Genomic DNA, 22,653 nt, shown 5'->3' with positions numbered 1-22,653 from the left:
CTCCTGAGTGGAGTTTGCACGTTCTCCCCGTGCTTGTGTCGCTTTTCTCCGGGTGGGCACTCCGGTTTACTCCCACATCCCAAAAACATGCAACGTTAATTGGACATATTGAAAATTGCCCGTAGGTGTGATTGTGAGTGCGACTGTTTGTCTGTATGAGCCCTGCGATTGGCTGGCAACCGGTTCAGGGTGTGCCCCGCCTCCTCGCATAGGCTCCAGCACTCCCTGTGACCCTTGTGAGGATAAGCGACTAAGAAAATGGATGGATGGATCTGCGGAAGGAAATAGATTACAAGAATGAATCAATGAAAAGAGTTGCTGGATAAATTCCCGACCGAGTTCAATAAAATTGATAAGTTGGAAGGGTGTGCAAATATTGTCGCCCTCGCCAAAAATTTGGGGGGCCCCTTTTCAACAGTTTCGTGCGACTTTCCCTTCATGACCGACGGGCACCGCTTCAAGCATGTTGCCGAACATAGCGTTCTCTTTCGGCGAGGAACCGAAAAATGGAATGGCCTTGTTGCGTTTCCCTTAAAAAGTATTATTGCAAATCTCTTTTCGAAACGCGGCGATGAATTTACATGATAATGTACAAACAAGTGACGATGATCATTCCTCAGGGAGGAGGGGGAGGGGGGGGGGCCCTCACAACCGTTTCAAACTCTAACCCTAGAATCGCCCCTGGTGCCTACCACGTTCCTGTGTGTGAGGTAGAGGATGGATGGATTCATTTTTTCAAATTATTACCATTATTTTAAATGTCTTCGTACTTATTCCTGGGGAGAGAAAGACATTTTTTCTTCTCATTATTATTATTATTGACGGGTGCCGGGAAAGCAACCGCGTCACGATGCCAACGCCGACACGCCCACGCGTGGCAGTGGCTCCGCCCCCTCCAGCCCCCGGGGTTCCGTTTCAAAGATCACGCCACCGCCGTGGCCCCGCCCCCTCCCTTCTTCCTCGCCGGGTTGCCCGGCAAGCGGCTCCACTCGGCCGCCGTCGTCCTCCGTGGGTCGCCGCGGTGCTTTTTCGTGACGTGGAAGTGGAACCCGAACAGCCGAACCGGGAGATGTGGGGACTGAGGACGTGCGTGGTGCTCGTGCTGCTTCATTGCTCGGCACTGGCAGGTGAGAATCCCCCACCCCGCCATTCAAAAAAATTGAAAATAAAATACCCGCATATGAAAAATGTTTAGCCATTCGTGCATAAAGTTTCTCAATTGCGAAAAAATCTGAAAAAGAATTAAAGATTTTTCATGCCACTTTTTTTTGCGTTTAAAGCAACTACATTTTCAAGTCGATGTACAATTATGAAATGTCATTGAAACCTTAAATGGGGAGGAAAAAAATGACCGGATGTTAGTCTTATTAGTAGAAATGAGATGTTTTGAAAAGGCCATTTTCCATTTCATTTTCATTTTCCGGGTCAAACCAAGGTAGGGTGCATTTCCACAATTTACTTCAAGCCAATCAAACAACAACAATGATAGTGAATCTCAGACTTATAGTTTTCTGTTCTTTACAAATCTTACAAATGTGGGATTTTTGATTGCGAAATGGAAATCTTCATATTTTTCAGAAGTAGGCTTTGCACGATGAGGATTTCAGGGGCCGATCAGCACGTTTAAAATGGACAACCAATCACCGATCCAATCACAAGCTAGAGCAATGAGTCTGTTCAAATGACCTGTTCATACACTGTACGTATATACTTGTTAAAAAAATATTCAAATTCAAAATCTTTGTTTATTTATGTTCGTGAAGCATAGCAACAAATGAATGGTCTTCTATGAGATAGCAGAGAGTACATGTCACTACTTTTTGTGCCATTTTTGTTTGCTGGTGTCAACTCAACGGAACGTCAGCATGTTTACACACAACCACCGGTGCTAGCACTAGCTTGCCCGGCTACATAATGTTTTGTTGCCTGGTCGCGAGTCGTATCGTTTTAAAAGTACGTGAACGTACCTCGAGCAAGACTTCCACCAACGTCCTCCTGTCTCGATCCCGGGTGGCCACCGACACACGTTTAATTTCCTCATTTTATTATAATACAGTCGGCGCGATCCGCTCGGGTTCTCATCGCCGCGGCAACGAGAGTATCGGGTCGCATTATGGGTGGACCAGATAAAAGCCCACTGATCATAAAAAACAGGATGCGGTGTTATTGGAACATGAAATTGACATAGTACAATCGCGAAAGAGCAAATTTGTCTTGTAGTCTGATCTGCGCGTTACGTGTCATCGTTTTTTTCAGCCGTTTTGTCTCCCATTGTTCTGACGTTTTTTTTATTGGCCATCATATTTTTAAAGTACTATGTCAAAAACACACAAAAAAAACTATTTAAATACTACCATGTAAAAATAAACTAGCTTTAGGATTCAGAAATACTGTGCACGACGACGACCTGGAGTAAATGTCTTTCTATGAGGTCATTGATCGGATCGGTGAATTATCCCATCAAAACCGATTAGCTAATCAGTAAAAAATTATCATTTACCAGTCGATCCCATCAAATCGGTTTATAGTCTGGTCAGAACCACAGAAAATATGACTCGATTAAAAACAATTCCAAAATGAGGATCGGTGGAATTCCCAACATGGTCATCTGAAAGGAACAAATATTACTTTGCCCCAAACAATCGCAAAAAAAAAAAAAAGAATTATGTCATACGTCTGCTAAATTGATGCGCAAAATCCTGCACAGCGAAGAGCAGCAAAAATCGCTTCCGTTTTTTGTGGATTTATTAACACAGCAGATGTAGTTCAGCAATGGCCAACCGGTGTGCCGTGAGAGCTCTTCCGGTGTGCTGCGGGAAATCATCAAATTTCACTTCATTGGTCAAAATATAATTTACTGACAACAAATAGCGTACGTATATTTGTTCATCTATGTTTGCCAGTTGCACAAAAAGACGGAGAGAACAAATACTTGCGCTTGTATTGGATTGCAGACAATTAACTTTAGCATCCACTTTTTGTGGTGTATCGTCACATTTTTCAGATGGAAGATTTGTGCCTCGGCTGCAGTACGTATAAATTCGTTTAATATTTTAAGGGAATAATAGTAATCTCATTTAAACTACTGTAATTTCCGGCCTATAAGCCGCGACTTTTTTCACACGCTTTCAACCCTGCAGTTTATGCGGCAATGCGGCTAATTTGTGCGTTTTTTTTTTTTTTTTACTTGAGCAGAAAAGGTAAGAGTGAGACCGGTGGAATATATGTGCCGTGGAAGTGAATTTTACCGGTATTGCTTTTTTTTTTTTTTTTTTGCTACCAGCCCTGTTAGCGCTGTGTTACTGCCACGTCTAAGTGATTTTTACCGGTATGTTTTCTTTATTTTTAACCGGCCCTGTTAGCGCCGCGCTACCGTGTTGCTATCGTGTAGCTGCCGCTGCTGTTTAGTTTTACTTTGAGAGTGTTACTTTTGTGTCCAACATGTAACAAAAACATTTAGACTGGGTTGAAACAATGTAGTGGAAAAACAAATTTGAAACACTGGAAGGCCAACAATGTGCAGAAAGTTATCTTTGCTCCATTCAATCATCTTGAAAAGTCTTCACGTCAGCTCCTTGATTTGTAATCTCTTGGAAGTGTTGACTGGTAAAAACCGAATGGTCTGAGTCATGCCTCTCAGACACGCCCGCCCACCCATCCTGTATTTATACCCCCCCCATTTGTGTAGAAATCCTACAACGTACGTTCGCCATGCTGGATGTTAAGAGAGGCGATTCCACTCCGGGAAATCAGACGGATTCCGGGAAAGCATGTGGAGGGTGGGGGGGCACATTTCAATGGAAAGCGGTAAACATTTTGCAGGATGGTTCATTATAATTTATTGCAAAAGGTCCACATCATGCTCCATCCCGATTTTGAATTAACCGTTTGTATCAATAATCAGACAGCTTTTTATAGTTTTTAAAAAAAATTTTTTTTCTTTTTTATCAAACCTGGACACACGCAGCCATAAATGAGGATTGTCGCACTGTGCTGACCATCTCTGCCGTTCAGTCATGTGGTTTCTGCTGTCGGACGATTATCGGGCTCTTTAAATGACTCGGCATGTTTGCGCTGCTGTTCAGATGACCTTAAAAGGCAGCGACGGTTGCCAGGTTACGACCGTGGGGTGTAAATTCACTCCCGTGTACTTTTTTTTTTTTTTTTTTTCTCAGTCAGAAGCGTGTAGTTTGCTGTCAAAGTTTAGAAGCGGTAACTTTGATGTGGAAGGCCATTATAGGTAAAACATCCTTTTGAAAGGAATGATGGGGTTTAGTGACATCGTTAGGTTGCATTCGTGGGCTGGCTGCCAGAGATGGGAAAGAGTCGCAAGTCACGACGTTCAAGTTGCAAGTCACGAGGGGGTCATGAGGTGGAAGGGGGATTTCAAGCAAGTCAAGCGGAGTCTCAACTAGCCCCGGAGCTCAGCGGTTAGATAACGCATTGGTTTGGTAAACCGAGGTCCGTGAGTTCGTACCTCGCTGGGAAGGGCATCCGGCGTGAAAACTGCGCCAAACCAATATGAGCCTTTCATCTGAGACGGGACAAGCCGAAAGAAACTCTCTCAGGAAAAGTTGCACGTGAAGTCATGCAGTCTTGTTGCTCCAGTTCCCAACATGGCCTCCTGTTCAGCTTGTATATGCCATCCTTGGGTCAAATTCTTCAGAACTTTAATTTCGGCTATCATTGCTACGCAGAGCCTACCTCAGCTGGAAAACGTCGGCCTCACAGTGCTGAGGTCCCGGATTCAATTTCGGCCCCGCCTGTGTGGAGTTTGCAGGTTCTCCCCGTCCCTGTGTGGGTTTTCTCCGGGCACTCCGGTTTTCCTCCCACATCCCAAAAACGTGCAACATTAATTGGACACTCTGAATTGCCCCTTGGTGTGATTGTGACTGCAACTTTTTCTCTATGTGCCCTGCGATTGGCTGGCAACCAGTTCAGGGTGTACCCCCCCCTCCTGCCTGTTGACAGCTGGGATTGGCTCCAGCACTCCCCGTGACCTTTGTGAGGATAAGCGACTAAGAAAATGGATGGATTGCTATGCAGATGACACACGGTTATATCAAACAGATGACTACAGTTCAAACTATGCTGCGTACTTGTGACGTCTGCCTTGTACCGCCTGCGGTCCTCACGAGAACGCAGTTCAGCAAAAGCCAAGACTGTTTTCTGTTGGTCAAATAAAATTAAATTTAATAAGGGAGCGTCATAATTAAGGGACAAAAACTACATGACGTAAAAAGTCTGTAACCCTTGAAAACAACTAATCTGAACAAAATCTTTGTGACTATATTTGCAGCAGAGTTCGCTGTTATTCAGATTTAGGATACTTTTATGTCTGACACTACTTCAAAATGAGACTACTCGAGGTTACAAATGTTTCATATTGGATGTGTTCCAGTTTCGTTTTAGTGAAAGAGGGACTCGAAACTCATTTCGGAGAGGAGGGGGGGGGGGTTTCCAGAGGGCTTGCAAATGTTGTGGTCTCTCGGCTGTGTAACGTTAACGCGACAGCTGCACTCACTTTGGAAAGTATTCCTCCAAATGCCGGCGTAAGAAAGAAAGAAAAAAAAAAAAAAAAAATCCCGTCTGATTGACGGTTCAACCAGAGGAAAGCGGTTTCGGGGGGGTGTTCAGTTTTTCCTTCTTCAAACTGCTCCACAAAGCAGGTGGTGGGTTTGTTCCGGCGAATGAACCAAAGACACAAAGTATCAGTCGGCCTGCACTTCCTGCCTCTGGTTACCGTGGCGACGCTGTTGCGGGACCAATCGGCAGCCGGTGGGGCGATGGTGTGACCCCTCCCCGTGCTGTTTGCGTCAAAGATCTATTTGGACCGAGAAATGCGTTTTTCGCAACTCGGCTTTGTGACGGACAAAATAAACGCAAGTCGTTTCTGACAACGGCCAAACATTACGTCACGGGTCTCAAACTCAAGGCCCGGGGGCCAGATCCGGCCCGCCACGTGATTTTTATGGGGCCCGCGAAGGCAAATCATATATGTCGACTTCCGTGATTCTTGTTCAAATCTGTACCAAAATTTCAAATTGTCATAAATCATAACGCAGCGGTATTGCAAACGTCAACAATAGTTGAAAAATGCATTACCCTTGATTTCTGATTCCAAAAGTAATTCATATATTTCACGTGTCAATACGATGAGGCGATAAACTATTTTTATGGTTTCACAGTCATAACGGAACTCTGAGGGAAACCCGAAGTACAATGTGGCCCGCGACAAAAATGGGTTTGACACCCCCTGCCTTACGTGGAGCTCTGAGATCGTTGTTACAAATTGTATTTATTGTCCAAATATGGCAAAATGTACCACACTGCTGTTTGCAATTCCAGCATTACTAAACGCGCTTGACCATTCGTACTTGGGGGTTCGGGACTTCGGGCGACGGCCTCTCGGCGATCCATCCAACCGCCGTAGCCGGCTACAAACCCAACATCGCGCTAACCGCCTCCAGTCGCCGGCGGCCCCGCGAGATCGACGCTGTCGCAACTGCGTTCGGACTGCAGTCACAAGCTCAACAACTATCAGCATCGACTCGTCGATAAACGCCTCTTCAGCTGTGCTCAAAAACCGACCGCGCTCACTTTCCGGACCTTGATACGGAATAACGACCGTGGTACGTGGCTACAACCTCATTACTAAACTTTTAACTTTCCGGGCGGTCATTTAAGTACCAGTTTAACATCTCGAAACGTCGTAAAAGTAAATAAAGTATGCAAAATACTCTCGTAATCTTAAAATGTTGAAATCGATGGAAGACCTTGGGACGTTCGGGCGAGTCACATGGCGGATCTTCAGCGAGTCTCGCTGAACTAATTTCAACTCCAGTTGTTGCAAAAAAGCAAAATTATAGAAGCTTTCATACTTAAATGCTCGCGAGTCTTAATCCTCGAATCCAAGACTTTGTGACGTCATGGACGACGACCGCATTTCAAATCCTGAACTCCGAAAACATGCCCACATCGGTAGGTTTCACCATTCAAAAATTGTTGTAGTTTGTTTTTTTTTGGGGGGGGGGGCTCATGGAAGCTTACTGTGACCGGTGAACGTGCAAGCAAAGCTCACAAGCAGAGACGCCGATAGCAAGGTGTTGTTTTCACACTTTCGTTATCCGCCATTCTGCGGCCCTTTTGGTTGTAACTTTTATCCCGTTGTCAAAGTTAAACAAGGTTTGTGTTCACTTTGTGTTGACACGAGTTCCCGTGACAGCTGCGCGCTCGTGCGTATCGATTTTCCTATCGTTGTTTGACTGACTGCTGTTCCTGTTTTTCGTCCACATGTGCAGCATACGAATGCGACTCGAGTCAGTTCAAGTGCGCCAACGGCCGCTGCGTCACGCGCCGATGGGTTTGCGACGGCTCCGACGACTGCGGCGACGGGAGCGACGAGCTCGCTGAAAGCTGCCGTATGTTTTTTACCGCCTTGACTCTTTCATTTTTAGAAACATCAGCTTGGCGGCACGGCGGATCAGCTGGTAAAGCGTTGGCCTCGAAGTTCTGAGGACCCGGGTTCGATCCCGGCCCCTCCTGTGTAAAGTTTGCATGTTTTCTCCCACAAACCCCAAAACATGCGTGAACTGGACTCTCTAAATTGCCCGTAGGTGCGATTGTGAGTGCGGCTGTTGTTTGTCTCGCTGTGGCCTGTGATTGGCTGGCGACCAGTTCAGGGTGTGCCCCGCCTCCTGCCCGTTGACAACTGTGATAGGCCCCAGCACTCCCGGTAACCCTCGTGAGGATAAGCGGCAAAGAAAATGGCTGGATGAATCAGATTCGTAGGACTGGCGAGGGTTTTCCCCATTGAGAAAATGATGCGTGAATCCCACCATTAATGAGCCCACAAACGATTATCAATCCATCCGTTTTTGACGGCATTTGCCGTCATTGGGCTTTTGTGTAACTGGTGCTTATTGGAGATAACTTTGGGCGAAAGCCAGGTTATACCCTGCGCCGGTCACTAGGTGTGCAGTGATCAATTGCAGCTGACAATTATCATCCATGCATTTTCCTAGCCGTTTATCCTCACAAGGGTCGCGTGGAGTTCTGGATTCTATCCCAGCTGTCAACTGGCAAGAGGCGGGCGGGGAACACCCTGATGAACTGGTCGCCGGCCAATCGCTGGGCACATCGAGACAAACGGCCGCATTCACAATCACACCTAGGGGCAATTTAGAGGGTCCACTTAATGCTGCGTGTTTTGGGGATGTGGGAGGAAACCGGAGTGCTCACCCGGAGAAAAGCCACGCAGGGGCGGGGAGAACATGCAAACTCCACACAGGGATCAAACCCCCGTCCTCAGAACTGTGAGGCCAACACTTTGTCAGCTGATCCACCGTGCCGCTTAACAATTATCAATTAATGATTATTTTGATAATCAATTCATTATTTATCTGTCCAAATCTTGGACATTTTCAGGTTCACAATGTTAAATATTCTCCAATTTTTATTCTGCTCCATAAAAGCAGACTGATTCATTTAATTTAATCAAATGATAATTCAAATGATTCTTATTTGAGTCATTGAAATCGTTGGTAATTGCAGACCTACAGTTTTGGAATTGAAGAAAAAATAAATCCACGTAAGCGCAGCGCAAACAGCATATACAATTTGCAAAATATGACCATATTTTGCAGTCAAATTTAATTTTGGAAATAGAAATCCAAAGCTCGATTTGCCGCGTTGGAGGCAAGTCGCTCGCGTCCAACCGTGTGGCGATTTTTTTTCCTCAGGGGCCCGACAGTGCCTGGGGTCGGAGATGAGCTGCGGCGCCCCCCAGCATCAATGCGTGCCGCGGAGCTGGCACTGCGACGGCAAGGCCGACTGTCAAAACGCCGCCGACGAGCAAAACTGCAGTAAGTTCAGCGTCCTTTACGCTCGGCACGCAAATTGCAAAACGGTTGTAAATGTGAAAAAATATTGAGGATTATTGTCCAATACCGGAATAAAACTTTGTTTTTAAAATATGTGGTGCAAGATGTTTCATGGACCAGAGGTCAGTTTGCATTTTTTTTTTTTTTTTTTCCCTGCAATGCTTCTCTGGGATTGTTTAACTCATACTTTGGGTGTACTTCTGTACAAATAATTGGAAAAAAATTTAAAAAATATTGTGTGTGGATACATTTTATTGAAAAGCCACTAAACCCGGGCTCAGCAACCTTTTTGAGGCTGAGGGCGACTTCGTGAACGAAGGGCTACGTGACCCGTTTGCCGCAAATTTCAGACTCAGTTCATTGCACGTACATCAAATATTTTTGTTTTAATGAATTGTAGTAAATGACATTGCGGCTATTTTGAAAGTTTAATTCACGTAAGCAAGTCAGATTCAGAATTTAAAGCACAGATAATAGTAACAATTTGCCGCCGATGGTATTTTGTAGAACACACCTCGCGGGCGCCTTATATGGTCATCGCGGGCTACCATTCCCTCCACTAAACCATCCGGCATAATTGTAATATGGAAAAAAAAAAAAAAAATCATTTGTTCCTTTGACCTCCACCCGTCTCGTCTTGTCGTCATCCCATAATTGCAGATAAAAACGACACCCAACTTGGCGCCAAGCCTGTCAATTAACGTTTCATGTCAGAGATTTTGGCGGGTGGAGTCAACCCCAAATGTTATTTTTATTTTTTCCAGGAAACCCCCAATCACGTTAGTTCAGACCAGGTGTTTTTATTATTTTGATGTGACACCAGGGAGGGCAATCCTGCAATATTTTGTATCGATTGTATTTTATTACAAACAACTTGTGTGTTATTTGGAAGGAAAACCGCGCACGATAATAGACTCAAGTGTGGACACAATTATTTGAATGTCCTGTAGCCATAGCAACGGGCTGATGAGCTCCCCCCCCCCCCCCTGCCTCCTCAACCGCAGCGGCGAAGGAGTGCGCATCCCGAGAGTTTCGCTGCGGCGGCGGTCAATGCATCTCCGCGGACTTCGTGTGCGACGGCGACAGGGACTGCCCGGACGGCTCGGACGAGGCCTCCTGCCCCGAACCCACCTGCGGCCCGCGGTTTTTCCAGTGCAACGACTCCAAATGCGTGGCCGATCGCTGGCGCTGCGACGGCGACGCCGACTGCGCCGACGGCTCTGACGAGTGGCCCGACAACTGCGCGGATAAGCCGACCCCCGCCCCCCCGGCGACCTGCGGGGTCCGGGATTTCCGGTGCGCCGACGGCATTTGCATCCACGGGAGGTGGCGCTGCGACGGACAAAATGACTGCGACGACGGGTCGGATGAAATCAACTGCGGTGAGGGTTGATTTACTCTTTGGCGGGATTTTCCGTCCCGTTGCGTCCGATATTTTGCACATGCAATTATCAAATGATTATTTCTGATATGCAGCTATGGCACACCACAGTGTTCTTCGGAAACAGTAAAAATTCACAAAAAGTGGATTGTTTATAAATGACTTTTTACTTTTTCCGTAACGTGACGAGGGACTTGTTTTTACGTGCTATTTTTGATCCATTTTTATTTTAGAATTGTGCATCTGGCGTTAAGTATTAAATTCGAGTCAGCTAAACTTGTGCAGAGAAGCTCATAAGATATGGAACGGTTTGGAAAATGCGATGCTAAAGTAGGGAAGCGTATTACTGCCACGGCAAAAAAAAAAAAAAAAAAAGGTTGCATTTCACGAAATTATGTGAAAATGTTTCACGTAGTTATGTGAAAACGTTACTCCCAAAAGACTTCCGGTTCGGGTGGGTGAAGACCTTTTAACGTTATATATCAAACATGTGCATTCCTGTATGTCTACCCAGATCTTCAATAACACTCCTTCATATTTACTAAAAAAATGATTTAAAATTGAAAAAGAAGATTCACGTCCGTCGGGCTTCTCCGAATTGGCTCGGAAGTTAATGCTTCGAAAACAGTTTTTCTGCAGGATGGATAGTTTTGTAGCGCCGGAGAAAAGGATTATGCTGATAATTTAATATTATTACTCTTTTCGCCTTGCATGGCAAACCGCATCCAACGCTGTCATGCAGCTCACAAACCAGGATTTTCCCTTTTTTTTTCAAACCGACATCCGCTTTCGTCTCCTTCTTTGTCATTTCATCCATTTTCTTCTTCTTTTTTCCAGCTGCGCCAAAGTGTCGCCTTGATCAGTTCTCGTGCGGCGACGGCACGTGCGTCCACGGCAGCGCTTCCTGCAACAACGTGAGCGACTGCCCGGACTCCAGCGACGAGATCGGCTGCCAACCAGGTGCCTTTTCTTAAAAAACCTTCGGAGTTCCCACAAACTGTCCGGAAATGTTCCGTGGGTAATTTTAGCTTTTGGATTGGTAAGATATTAAGCTCTAGACCAGGAGTGCCCAGATTTTTTTTTTTTTTTTTACCCCAAGATCTACTTTTCAAGCAGCCAGCCTCTCGCTAGGTACCGACAGTGGGGAGGTGTGGGGGGGTTAATGTTACGTTGCCCCCTATATTTCAAATACAGAATTAGCTTTTTGTGCACTGTATTGTCAGTGCTTTCGTCCTGGATCAGGCTGTGCCAAGGTGGAATTTAAAAATGACACACCATCTCATCCTGCACTTTCTACTTTGGCTTCAGACCAGAACTTTCCCACTCGGAAAAGAGAAAATCTCGTCCAGTGTAGCCACTTTTTCTTCGATTATTCACATAATCCGACAGCCGTCGCATCTCAAAACAACAGCATTTCTTTTTTTAACTTTCTCCATTAATATGGAAAGTAAACATAAGCAGCACGTCTAGCTCGTCTTTGCTCTACGTTGCCCAGACTGTGTTGCTAACTAAAGCAGAGGTGCTGGATGCGTTTTTTTTTTTTTTTGCGCGCAACTCAGAATATCTGAGAAGAAACTACATCAGTGGTGCACAATTTGGAGGGAACATTGGCTGACGTCTTTTTTTTTTTTTTTTTTTGGCACGCCGTCCCTTGATCGATCAAGACTACCAGTCGATCGCGATCGACGCGTTGAGCACCTCTGCGCTAGTCTTTGTATGGGCTCGGCAATGTGACTACTTATTTGCTGTGTGCTAACGCTAACCCTAAACCGAACCAAGGACTCAACTGAATTTGCATAAAATTTTATTCTTTTCAGCATAGGTTAACATTTAAAGATAGATCAATTCGTAATTTTAGTTGGTAAATTAACGACCGAAACAACGTTTTCCACATTTCTAATGTGTGCAGAGATATTGCGATTGTGCGCAACCACATATTTGGAGCTATTTTATGTTTTTGTCTTTTTTTTTCCCCACACGTACAATTAACGTATAATCCACGGCGAACGAGTGCGGCTTTCAATCGTACGCTCTTCTGGTTAGAAATAACGTGCGACGGCCCCACGCAATTCAAGTGCGGCAGCGGCGAGTGCATCAGCACGGCCAAGGTGTGCGACAAGCGGCGAGACTGTCGGGACAATTCCGATGAACCGGCGGGACAGTGTGGTAAGTGTTGCTGCTCGTGAGCTGGAAAATGGGGTTGTCTGTTGAAGTATCCGTTAAAGGTCTACCGACATCTCGATATACATTTTAAGATTGATGTTTTTGTGAAAATTACATACAACATTATTCACGCCAATGTCTATACAGAAAAATAAATATGAGCGGTGATCGTGTCATCAATGCGCAAAGTTGCGGAAGTCTCACTCGACATCCCAGTGGCGGCCATATTGTGCCACCTGCTGTGGGAGACGAACAAGCGTTTTTCGGATTTTTCTGACGCCGAAGCTCTTTTCGAAGAAGAGAAGATCTCACAATCGAGTGAAGTCACCGAGGCAATGTTTCGAGCCATATTTCGATGATACGCGGATCACTTCTAACTAACAACAGACTGCGCGACAGTATGTATGACAGTATGTAGCATACTCTGGAGGACCCATGTCGGGCGAAGTAACTTCTTCAGGGGTGCCCAGTCACCGGTGGCTGGTCGGGGGGGAAGAGTTCCTTTCTCCTCCTGCATGCGGCCAAACCACCCCCCTGCCCGATCCGCCTCCGCTGTGGCGATGAACAACGCTGGCCCGCGCACATCGACACATTTAGCGTCCCAGACTTGCGTGATTTATTAAGTGATGACGCGGATCTTTTTTTACGTTCTGAGAGAAGGTTTATGTCACCCCCCCAACTATTATTGTTTTTTTAATAGCTCTATACACACCTTACCTGTCATTTGGAACCCACGAAGCCCTCGTCCTTCGCACCTGTGCAATCCATTTTTCACGACGAACCGGGTCTTTTGAAAACGTGTGAAGAGTGAATCCGTCCTCCCGAGTGATCGAACAATATCCGGCAATAAAACGAGCTGGCATTTTGGCTAACACGCAGGAACAGACAGATGCCTTCCCGCAGGTAAAACTGGTATAAACACACGAGGCCAACTGCGTGGGCGTCTGCTCATGACCTCACTTCCTGGTTCCTCTCCAAAACAAAGCCCTCTCGAGGATTTTTATGGCGGGAGTTAGAAAAAGCTATATATATGTTTGGGTCCATTCCGGCTGCCTTTTTCTTTTTTATTAAAAACATCCTAAAAATCCTGCTTTACGTGTCGGTAGACCTTTAGGAAAGTGGCTGTCACCGCTGAGCACTCGATTCATTCGACATGTTGCATTTTTTTTTTTTTTTTTTTTTTTTTTTTGCTGTTGTTGCGCGGGTCCCCACAACAGACAAGAACGAGTGCTCGATCGGGAACGGCGGCTGCTCCCACGATTGCGTTGATCACAAACTGGGCTACAGCTGCTCCTGCCCTCCCGGGTACGGACTGAAGGCGGACGAAAGAAACTGTGAAGGTGAGTGCGAGGAAACACGACTGTTGCCTTGAAGGGTGAAGAAAGTTCAGCGTTCTTTCCGGTGCCGGAGCCGACTAAAGACTTTCGATGTTGTCGCCACCCGCAGACGTCGACGAATGTGCCGAGCCGGACGTCTGCAGTCAGCTTTGCGTCAATGAGCCCGGAGGCTACAAGTGCGATTGTAAAGAAGGCTACGAGGTGGACCCGGCCAGCCAGACTTGCAAAGCCGTGTTCGGTAAGGCCTTCTGACACATTTTAAAGGGCCCAAAAATGAAGATGGCGCCGCTGTGAACCTGCAGGGGCCAGGCCCACGCTTTACTTCACCAACAAGCACGACGTGAGGATGGTGACGTCGGACCGCCGCGAGTACGCGTCTGTGATGAGCGAGCTGAAGAACGCCGTCGCCCTGGACATGGACATGCCCAACAAGATCATCTTCTGGTCGGACCTTTCTGACAAGAAAATCTACAGGTGAAAAAGCCCGTTGATGAATCTGCCTTGGCTTTACGGTACAACCTCGGTTCTCGACCGCAATCCGTTCCAGAAGGTGTTTCGAGAAGCGGTTTTGTTCGAAAAACCGAATCAATATCTCATATTACAAATGTAGCTACCGGGACACGTCGGCGTACAGAGGCTGCGTTTTGGGCGTCGTGGATCAGCTGGTCGGGCCGCGCGCGCTGTGTTATTTCCGGGTTTTGTCCGCAGCGTTCGAGTACCGATTTTCGTTCGAAAACAGAAGCAGAGAAAAAAATCTCGAAATTTTTGTTTGAAAACGGAGACCTTCGAGAACCGAGGATTTATTTCCACTGGGAAGAAAAATGCTTTCAGTTTACCGAACTTGCTTTAATAATTGGGAACTGTTCAAAATATTGTAAATAAAAATTCTTTCTAATCAGTTCTCAGCATCCTAAATGATCAGAATGCAGGCGAGGTACATTGGCGCCATTTCTATGTTAAGTACTTAAGTACTCAAAGTAGTTTTTATGTCACTGCAAAGTGACTTTTTGGTATGGAGAATAATTTACACAACTCGCTGCCTTTTCAGGAGAACGAGAGTTAAGTTAGTTTTATTTTATTTTTTTCAAGCTTGCTGTTATCCCTAAATGATTTTTTTGTATATTAACTTGATGGTCAGGTGAAAGTCCACGTCAAAACGGCTCCACATTTCTTTCCCGGTTTCCGATATTCATCCTCGTTTTTGTAGCTTATCCTCGAGAAATGAACTTCAGTCCTCAAATGGGCTCAAAAGACCACGTTCGGATGGGTTGCTTTTTCAAAAGCCAAATTTCATCTTTCATCTCTATGGGGTTGGTGTCGTTTTTAATCTGCTCGGATATACGTGAACGACGGTTGAATGTGACTCTTCCCGCCGGCAGCCGCAAGATCGACGAGGCTGCCAACTCCTCCCGGGCGGCCGTGGTGATCGGAGATGGGATCGAGACCCCGGAGGGCCTGGCCGTGGACTGGATCCACGGCAACATCTACTGGACCGACGGTTCTTTGCGGACTATCTCCGTGGCGACGACGGACGGCCACAAAAGGAAGACGCTGATCGCGGACAATCTCGACAAGCCGAGAGGCATCGCGGTGGATCCCGTCAACAAGTGAGCGAGCGCCAAGATTTTGATCGATGGCTGATCCAGAACACGATTGCAAGCGTCTTGTGTGGTTCTGTCAGCTTCATGTACTGGAGCGACTGGGGCGACGAGGCCAAGATAGAAAAGAGCGGCTTGAACGGAGCCGACCGTTTCGCCTTGGTAACCGACAACATCGTGTGGCCGAACGGGATCTCCCTCGGTAAGCTCGCATCCGCCGCTCAGATGAGCAAATTTGCCGTCGTGAGCGACCACTGACATGTTCGTTGGCGGCGGCGGGCAGACATGGTCAACCAGCGCCTCTACTGGGTGGACTCCAAGCTACGCACGCTGTCCAGTGTGGACTTGAACGGAGGAAGCAGACACACCCTCATTTTCGGCGAAGAGAAACTCTCGCATCCTGTTTCTCTGACTGTGTTTGAGGTTAGTGAGCAAGTCATCGCATGACAGGAAGAACTTTGTTTTGGTGAATGTCGTACCCTGCCGGCACCGACTGCCGGAGAAAAATTCCTTGTGTGTTTGTACACACTTGGCCATTAAAGCTGATTCTGATTCTGAAACCGTATTAATCAGTTTGTGAATCCAACGCTTTCTGTCATAAAAAGCAGTATGAACTGTAAAAATGGCGTTTAAGGAGCCTATTAATATTCCTTAATGTTGGTCAATCAATGTGATTCAAAGTTCAACAGTGTTAGAATAGTTTTGCTCTACGTTGCCCAGACTATCTTTGTGGATTATGTGTGTATTAATTGAGAAACATATGAACATTTACGTCCGCAAATCCAATACAAGTACGGAACAATCTCGGTTCTCGACCGCAATCCGTTCCAGAAGGCAGTTCGAGAACAGATTTTGTTCGAAGACTGAAGCGATATTTCCCATGTCTGAGTACAGAGACTGGGTTATACACAATAACAACGTGCATCGTGGGTCAGCTGGTCGGGCTGCGCGCGTTATGTTATTTACGGTACCGATTTTTTTTTCGAAAACAGAAAAAAATCTCAACATTTTTGTTGGAAAACCGTTTTGTTCGGGAACGGAGATGTTTGGGAACCGAATGTTCACTGTACAGTGGTGCCTCGGTTCTCAAACACAATCCGTTCCAGAAGGCCGGTTGAAAACTGAAATGTTCGAAAACCAAAGCGCGTTTTCCCATTACGATGAATGGAAAATGAAATAATGCATTCCAAGCCGAAGAAATAGTTTTTTTAAAGCGTTTTTTTTTTTTTTTTTTTTTAGCTTTTCCTGATAATAAACTACATAGTAGGAATACATGTATAGTTTAAATACCTTTATGTAATGAAATAATTTAAGAAGATTTAATTTTTGCCTAAAATTTATGCTTTGATAGTAGAGTATGGTAGGCTGGGAGCACATTGCTGTATCTGTAGCAACTCGGCCCCCAGCCTTGTAAACATTTTTTTTATGAACAAAAGTGGAGAATAACTTTAAACAAGCAATAATGAGGTGGGAAAAAGACATTTTTTGTTTGCACAGAAAGTATGTAACATGTACAAAAATTTTTAACTTGCAACGAGATGTAGGGTTAATGGAACAAAAGAAAAAAAGCAATGCAAAACAACTGTTTCAAATGTCTTCGGTGGGGGTGACTCGCCCCTTTTTAACAAAGAAAGAATGTAATGTAGACCATTTCTGCCATCTTTTGACATGTTCTGTCGTTACGTTCCTGAAGTCTCAATCAGTTAGCAGAAAAGAAGCTAATAGTAGTTCAAAAATCTGCGGTTGTGCGTTTACTGTTGAACAGGATGAAGTCTTTTGGACGGACGCGGGCAAACGCGCCGTTTTCAGCGCCGACCGGAAGACGGGAGAAAGCATCGCGTCGCTTGCCGACGACCTGGACCAGCCAGAGGACATCGTGCTCTACCACGACCTCAAGCAACCCAGCGGTACGCTGCAATTCGGACCACAACAACAGAAAAACCTTTGTGCCGTTCGCTGAAGCTTTTTTTTTTTTTTTTTTTTTCCCCTCCCTGCTTGCAGGTTCCAACTGGTGCACCGAGGCGGACGGTCCGAACGGAGGCTGCGAGTTCCTGTGCCTTCCTGCTCCCGTCATCAGCCGCAGCTCTCCCAAATACACTTGCGCCTGCCCCGACAGCGTCGGCATGGCGCCCGACATGAGGAAATGTGCGACAGGTAGGAAGTCCGGCTGCACCCCCCGCGGTTGACGTTGGCATCGATCGACGCTAACTCAAAATTTGGGCTCGTGCTTTAGCGCCTCCCGCCGTAAGCGACGAGAGCGAGCCGGAGGAAAGCGGACGTCCGGCAAAGAGCAGCACAACCGCTGAAACCACCACCACGACCTCCGGCGTTGGGCCGCAGAAGCCCGACGCCCTCCCCAGACTTCAGGCTTCTGCTCCCGCTCATGGTACGCCGACGCGAGTGCCGGCTTCACTCAGAATTTTCGGCCGAAATGGTTAAATACTTGGTACTTTTTGTATTAGTAATAACAGTAAAAGCATTGCCACTAGAACTTGGCATACAGTTTTTTCTCAACTTTTTTGGCGGGTGTGGTCATTGTCAACACTTTGCATTTGTTGTTGTTTCTGTGAATGAGATTTGAAATGATTCTCTAGCTCAGGGGTGTCAAACTCATTTTTGTCGCGGGCCACATTGGAGTTATGGTTTCTGTTAGGTTTATCACCTAACTTGCTGGAATAGTTGCACAAATAACGGACAAGAAGTCGTCTTTCTTCAGGAACATAGTAAATATATTCAGGACAACTCTAACAGTTTCCATCAGAAGGCCTCGGTGGGGCCACAATACCTCAACGTTATCAGTCATGATGTGAAAATTTGCAATTCTGGTACGGATTTTAACAAGAATAATGGAAGTTAACACGCATGATTCGCCTTCGCGGGCCACATAAAATCAGGTGGCGGGCCAAATCTGGCCCCCCGGCCTGGAGTTTGACACCTGTGCTCTAGATTGTGAAAGAATACCATTTTTGGGGGTGGGAAAAAAGAAAAAAAAAAAATCTCTCTACTGTTTTCAGTAAACAGAGATGCAGACGAGCCCGCAGAGGCGGAGACGTCCCGCACTGCTGCCTTGCACATCGCGATTCCAATTGGTAATTTTTAAAAAATGTTTTCATACGTCCTACAAGTCAGGCGACTCTTTGCGCTGCCTCACCCACTTCGTCCTTTCTCACCCACCCCCATCGCAGTGGCCATGATCTTGTTGGTATTTGGAGCGGCGTTGCTCTGGCGGCACTGGCGAATCCGGAGAGCTCACACCATGCACTTTGCCAACCCCGTGTACCAGAAGACCACCGAGGACGAGGAGCTGAGCTGCAGGAACTCTGACGGCTACGTCCACCTCCAGGTAAATCCTCACTTTCGCTTCAGCGCAACTCGGGATGGGACAAATTAGTTCTTGGATTCTTGATTTGAGGCCAAACCACCGGTAGTTTGCTGTATCAAGAAGGCTACATTCAGAATCTTGCATTTTGTGGAAAAGAAAATAACCAAAGAAGAAGAAGAGACGTAGTAGAAGTAATTAGAAGACGGTAGGCCAGGGGTGCTCAATGCGTCGATGGATCGCGAGGCAGTTTTGGCCGATCGCGTCGGCGTGCCACGAGAAAAGAAAAGAAAAGAAAAAAGATATCCGCCGTATTTTTCGGACCTTTAGCTCACCGCGCACGTGCAAACAACGACACTTGGTACAGTCGGCGAGTTCCCCCCCGTTTTAAGCCCTCGCTTAAGAAATTGTATCAAACACGAGTATGGATGCAGGTGTAAAGAAGAAAATGAAAACATTTCATACGGAATGGGAGGCGGACTTATTTTTCACTGTGTCATTTTCGAAGTGCGTTTGCCTCATCTGCCAGTGGAGTGAAATGTGGAACTCCATCTTCGAACTGTTTATGGAAAATATGACTCCAAACATTCCGGCCGAAAAGCGAGCTGAGAATGAGAAAAGTGAACGACCTCAAATCCCAACTGGCCGCACAGCGAAAACCGCCACCCAAGCGTCGCTTCCGGGTTCATAACGAGAATTCCTTCCGAGACGAACTTTTTAAAAATAAGACGGGAATATTATCTTCAATAAAATCTCCGCACCTGTAAAGGCCCAGTCAAGCCGTGGCTGACGTGTGGAAGGACCTCTCAGATTGACGTGAGTGACACGGCCCGAGTGTGCATTTTCATTCGCTTGGTGTTTAATCATCATCAACGTGAAGTCAGTTACAAAAAATGTTAAATTATGTTGTGTAATATTGTCTCACGCAGTTATGCAAGGCCCACAAATGTACATTTACACATAATGAACCCTCAATATCCTTTAAAATAAATAATTTTGGCATTTTTGTAGTGGGTAGATCTTTGTGGCTTGGTCATTCTTTTAAAAAAAAAAAAAAAAAATGTCAGCCCAACTCACACACACTCACTGGCTGGCCGCTTGAAAAGTAGATCTTGTGGTAAAAAAGTCTGGGCACCCCTGCGCTAGGCTAACCGTTAGCTGCATTGCGGCTGTGAACTGTTTTTTTTTTTTGGGTCATTTTTATTCCTTTTTAATGAGCAATCGTTTTTTTCCCCTCATCACAATCGCGTAACTTGTGGATCAATTCCACCTCACACGCAATGAAAATATTGCTACCGGCTTGAAAATTTTGCTGTAGTCGTCCCAGAACGTTCTATCGGGCCTTTACTGACTTTTACCTTATCGTGAGGGAAAATGCGCCACTTTTTCCCGGTGGTCGGTACGCGTGTGCTCCCCTTGAGATGCCGTCTGCGTTTTGTTGATGTTCACCGGCGCAAAAATTGAATGAATATTTTTTATTTTATTTTTTTTTTCCTCCGCAGATGCAAATGGCGAGTGCGGAGGACATCGAAACTGCATGACCCCAACATGCCAAAGACATTCAGTTTGATTTCGTTTATTTTCCACACCAAGAATGAAGGCAATTTTTTTTTTTTTTTTTTTACCTCGGCTCCATCCAAAGAAGCACCGGACGTGACGTGTCTGGATTATTGCACATCTTTTTGTGACTGTCTGAATGTAAAGCGAAGCTTTTTTTGTAACTTTTTTTTTTCATCACATTTCTTCTTAGCCGGCCGGTGTTGGGATCCCGCTCCAATCATTCGGGAGCGCTGATCCGAAAACCAATCCAATCGGTGACGTCCGGAAACGAGCGTGCTGGAAGTTGAAATTAATTTCCATCAACTACCTTTTTGATCCTCAAACCAGTTACTGCTGTATGGTTCGTGGCATCTGGAAGCGTTTTTATGTTTTTAATTGAATTAAATTATATTTATTCCCAGTCAGGACAAGCATCGGGGATGTTTGAGGTTTCAAAGAATTGATAAAAATGTCTTCTCCGGAGAAAGTCGCTAGCACGCTGCTTTGTGAGGAGTTATTTTCTCGTCAAATGGAGGCCAATCAAATATTCGGTATTTAAAGGCGATCCAAGGCTATTACTGGCTAACCCCTTTCCAATAATTGTTAGCATAAGCCGGCAATGTCTAAAACTGTCTTGTTATTTAAATATAAAATGTGTGCACCTGTTTTATTTTTTGCTTTCAGCATTACAGTCAACATTTAGCATTTCTCTTCTTAAAAAACACGCCCGAGGAGGGCCGAAGAACGGCAAGCGTCGCACGATGCGTTCAGGGTGCGTTCACAACATAGGAACCGCGGATGAATAATGATGAGGATGTCTTTATGATCGCGACAAGTCAAAATCAGAATGACGATTACATTTTTCCAATAATCCAATAAATAGCAAAAAGAGGCGCTTTACGTCCAAAATGTTCAAGCTGCTAAATTTGCCGTTAACCAAAAAAATGCATGTCAACAATTTTGTCAGACTTTGTGTGTGTGTTGCTTCGGGAAATGTTGTAAATTTCCATGTTTATTTATTCATGGGGCGAATATCGAAGATTTTGATTGGTGTGGTATCAAAGTAAAAGCCCAATCGGACTCCGATCTCGGACATATTTTGAGTTAAAGTGCTTTTTATTTGTTGAGGAGTGGGAGAATATTCTTTGAAGATGTATTTTACAATTGTCATTTCCACATTTTGGAAAATTGGAAGGTGTGCAGTATTTTGCATCAATCAACTTACCATCGCCAAAATCTTTTCTTCCTGTATCACGAAATTAGTTATTTTGGACAAAGAATGTTGTCAAAATGTCCCCCCCCCCCAAAAAAAAAAGAGCAAAAGATAATTTTTTTATATTATTTTTTTGCAAGTTTTTAAAGTGTTTGGGTTCCAGGCAGAAGCTAAATATTTAACAAACAAACCTGAACTCAAAATGTGTCGGACGCGATCGCAGCATATTTAAACATCTTCTTCTTCTTCATCAAACTGTGCAGCTATTATTATTTAATGTGTTCAAAACTGTGTTCTCTAGAGTGTGCAGACTTTTATTGTTGGTGGGGTAGATGACAATTATATGATTTATTTTGGATTTTGTTTTTTTTTTTTTCTCCCTCCTACTGTGAAAAGTGAGGCACGTGTGTGCTAACGCGTGAAGCGGAAATGTGTCGGATCGTTTTGTTGGTATTTTTTTGGAATAAAAACAAAAAATTCACTGAAGTGCGTGTGTTTTATTCAGAAACGTGAATATTTTGGATGTGGTTTGACCATTTCAATACATTTGTCGGTCTTACCAAAGGTATGAAAATTATTTGGGCATCCCCCAGTTTAGCAGGGAGGACAGACGAAAAATATTCATATGCAAAATAATATTCCAAATAACAATAAAGAGTATACGCTACAATTGATATTTGGGGAAAGTGATCACGTTTTCCTATGCTCTCAAATCTTACTGCAAGTGCAAAATGTTTTTTTTTTTCCTTGCTTTGTTTTTGAGATTCTGGCAGTCAAGCGCTGGTGAAGGTACAGCCGGCGTCAATTTGCCATCAGCATAGAGCTCGTGCACGTGATGTCGCCGTTTTTCTGGCGCCAGATTGCCGGTCAAAAAGAGCTACTCGATCGACAGTGTGGGAGACGTTGAACCGGAGGACAATATTTACAATACCCGAGACCTGTTGTGCTGTTGGTCATCACGACAGACGAGACAGATCTTCAGAGATCATTCTATGGAACACCAGCTGAAAAGACCAGAAAATATCGACGGATTTCAGAAATTAAAGGTGATGGATGGTGCCCAACCAAAATACGCACACGCCTGTGTGGCGATCGCTTCATTTCAGGTAGGAATTATTCTTCTCAATCTCAAATTACCAAAAAGTATTTACAATGCCAAGATGGCTCATTTGAGAACAATGCATATTGAAAAAAAGAAAATAAACCGTCTGTCGCAGCAGA

At 45.2% G+C, this 22,653-nt stretch overlaps 1 protein-coding gene across 1 annotated transcript; it reads left to right on the top strand.

Moving 5' to 3' along the window:
* The first annotated feature begins 944 nt into the window (after positions 1 to 944).
* ldlrb (low density lipoprotein receptor b) lies at positions 945 to 21,918 on the top strand. Its single transcript, XM_061830153.1, has 18 exons — positions 945 to 1,127; positions 7,302 to 7,421; positions 8,742 to 8,864; positions 9,887 to 10,264; positions 11,101 to 11,223; positions 12,307 to 12,429; positions 13,644 to 13,766; positions 13,873 to 14,001; positions 14,066 to 14,237; positions 15,143 to 15,370; positions 15,445 to 15,563; positions 15,645 to 15,784; positions 17,127 to 17,268; positions 17,363 to 17,515; positions 17,595 to 17,747; positions 18,376 to 18,450; positions 18,547 to 18,704; positions 20,183 to 21,918. Exons 1-18 carry the CDS (start codon positions 1,070 to 1,072, stop codon positions 20,219 to 20,221), a joined length of 2,556 nt encoding a protein of 851 aa, XP_061686137.1. The 5' UTR covers positions 945 to 1,069; the 3' UTR covers positions 20,222 to 21,918.
* Positions 21,919 to 22,653: the final 735 nt, after the last annotated feature.

This window comes from Syngnathoides biaculeatus, chromosome 9 (assembly GCF_019802595.1).
Source record: "Syngnathoides biaculeatus isolate LvHL_M chromosome 9, ASM1980259v1, whole genome shotgun sequence".
Lineage (NCBI taxonomy): Eukaryota > Metazoa > Chordata > Actinopteri > Syngnathiformes > Syngnathidae > Syngnathoides > Syngnathoides biaculeatus.
This window is presented reverse-complemented; position numbering and strand designations above follow the sequence as displayed.

What these genes read in the sequence shown, in the direction of transcription:
- ldlrb (XM_061830153.1), top strand. Translation starts at nt 1,070, where the DNA reads ATGTGGGGACTGAGGACGTGCGTGGTGCTCGTGCTGCTTCATTGCTCG. An exon ending in TCTGACAAGAAAATCTACAG is followed by an intron (nt 14,238 to 15,142) that starts GTGAAAAAGCCC and finishes TCCCGCCGGCAG; the next exon opens with CCGCAAGATCGACGAGGCTG. An exon ending in GCACATCGCGATTCCAATTG is followed by an intron (nt 18,451 to 18,546) that starts GTAATTTTTAAA and finishes CCCCCATCGCAG; the next exon opens with TGGCCATGATCTTGTTGGTA.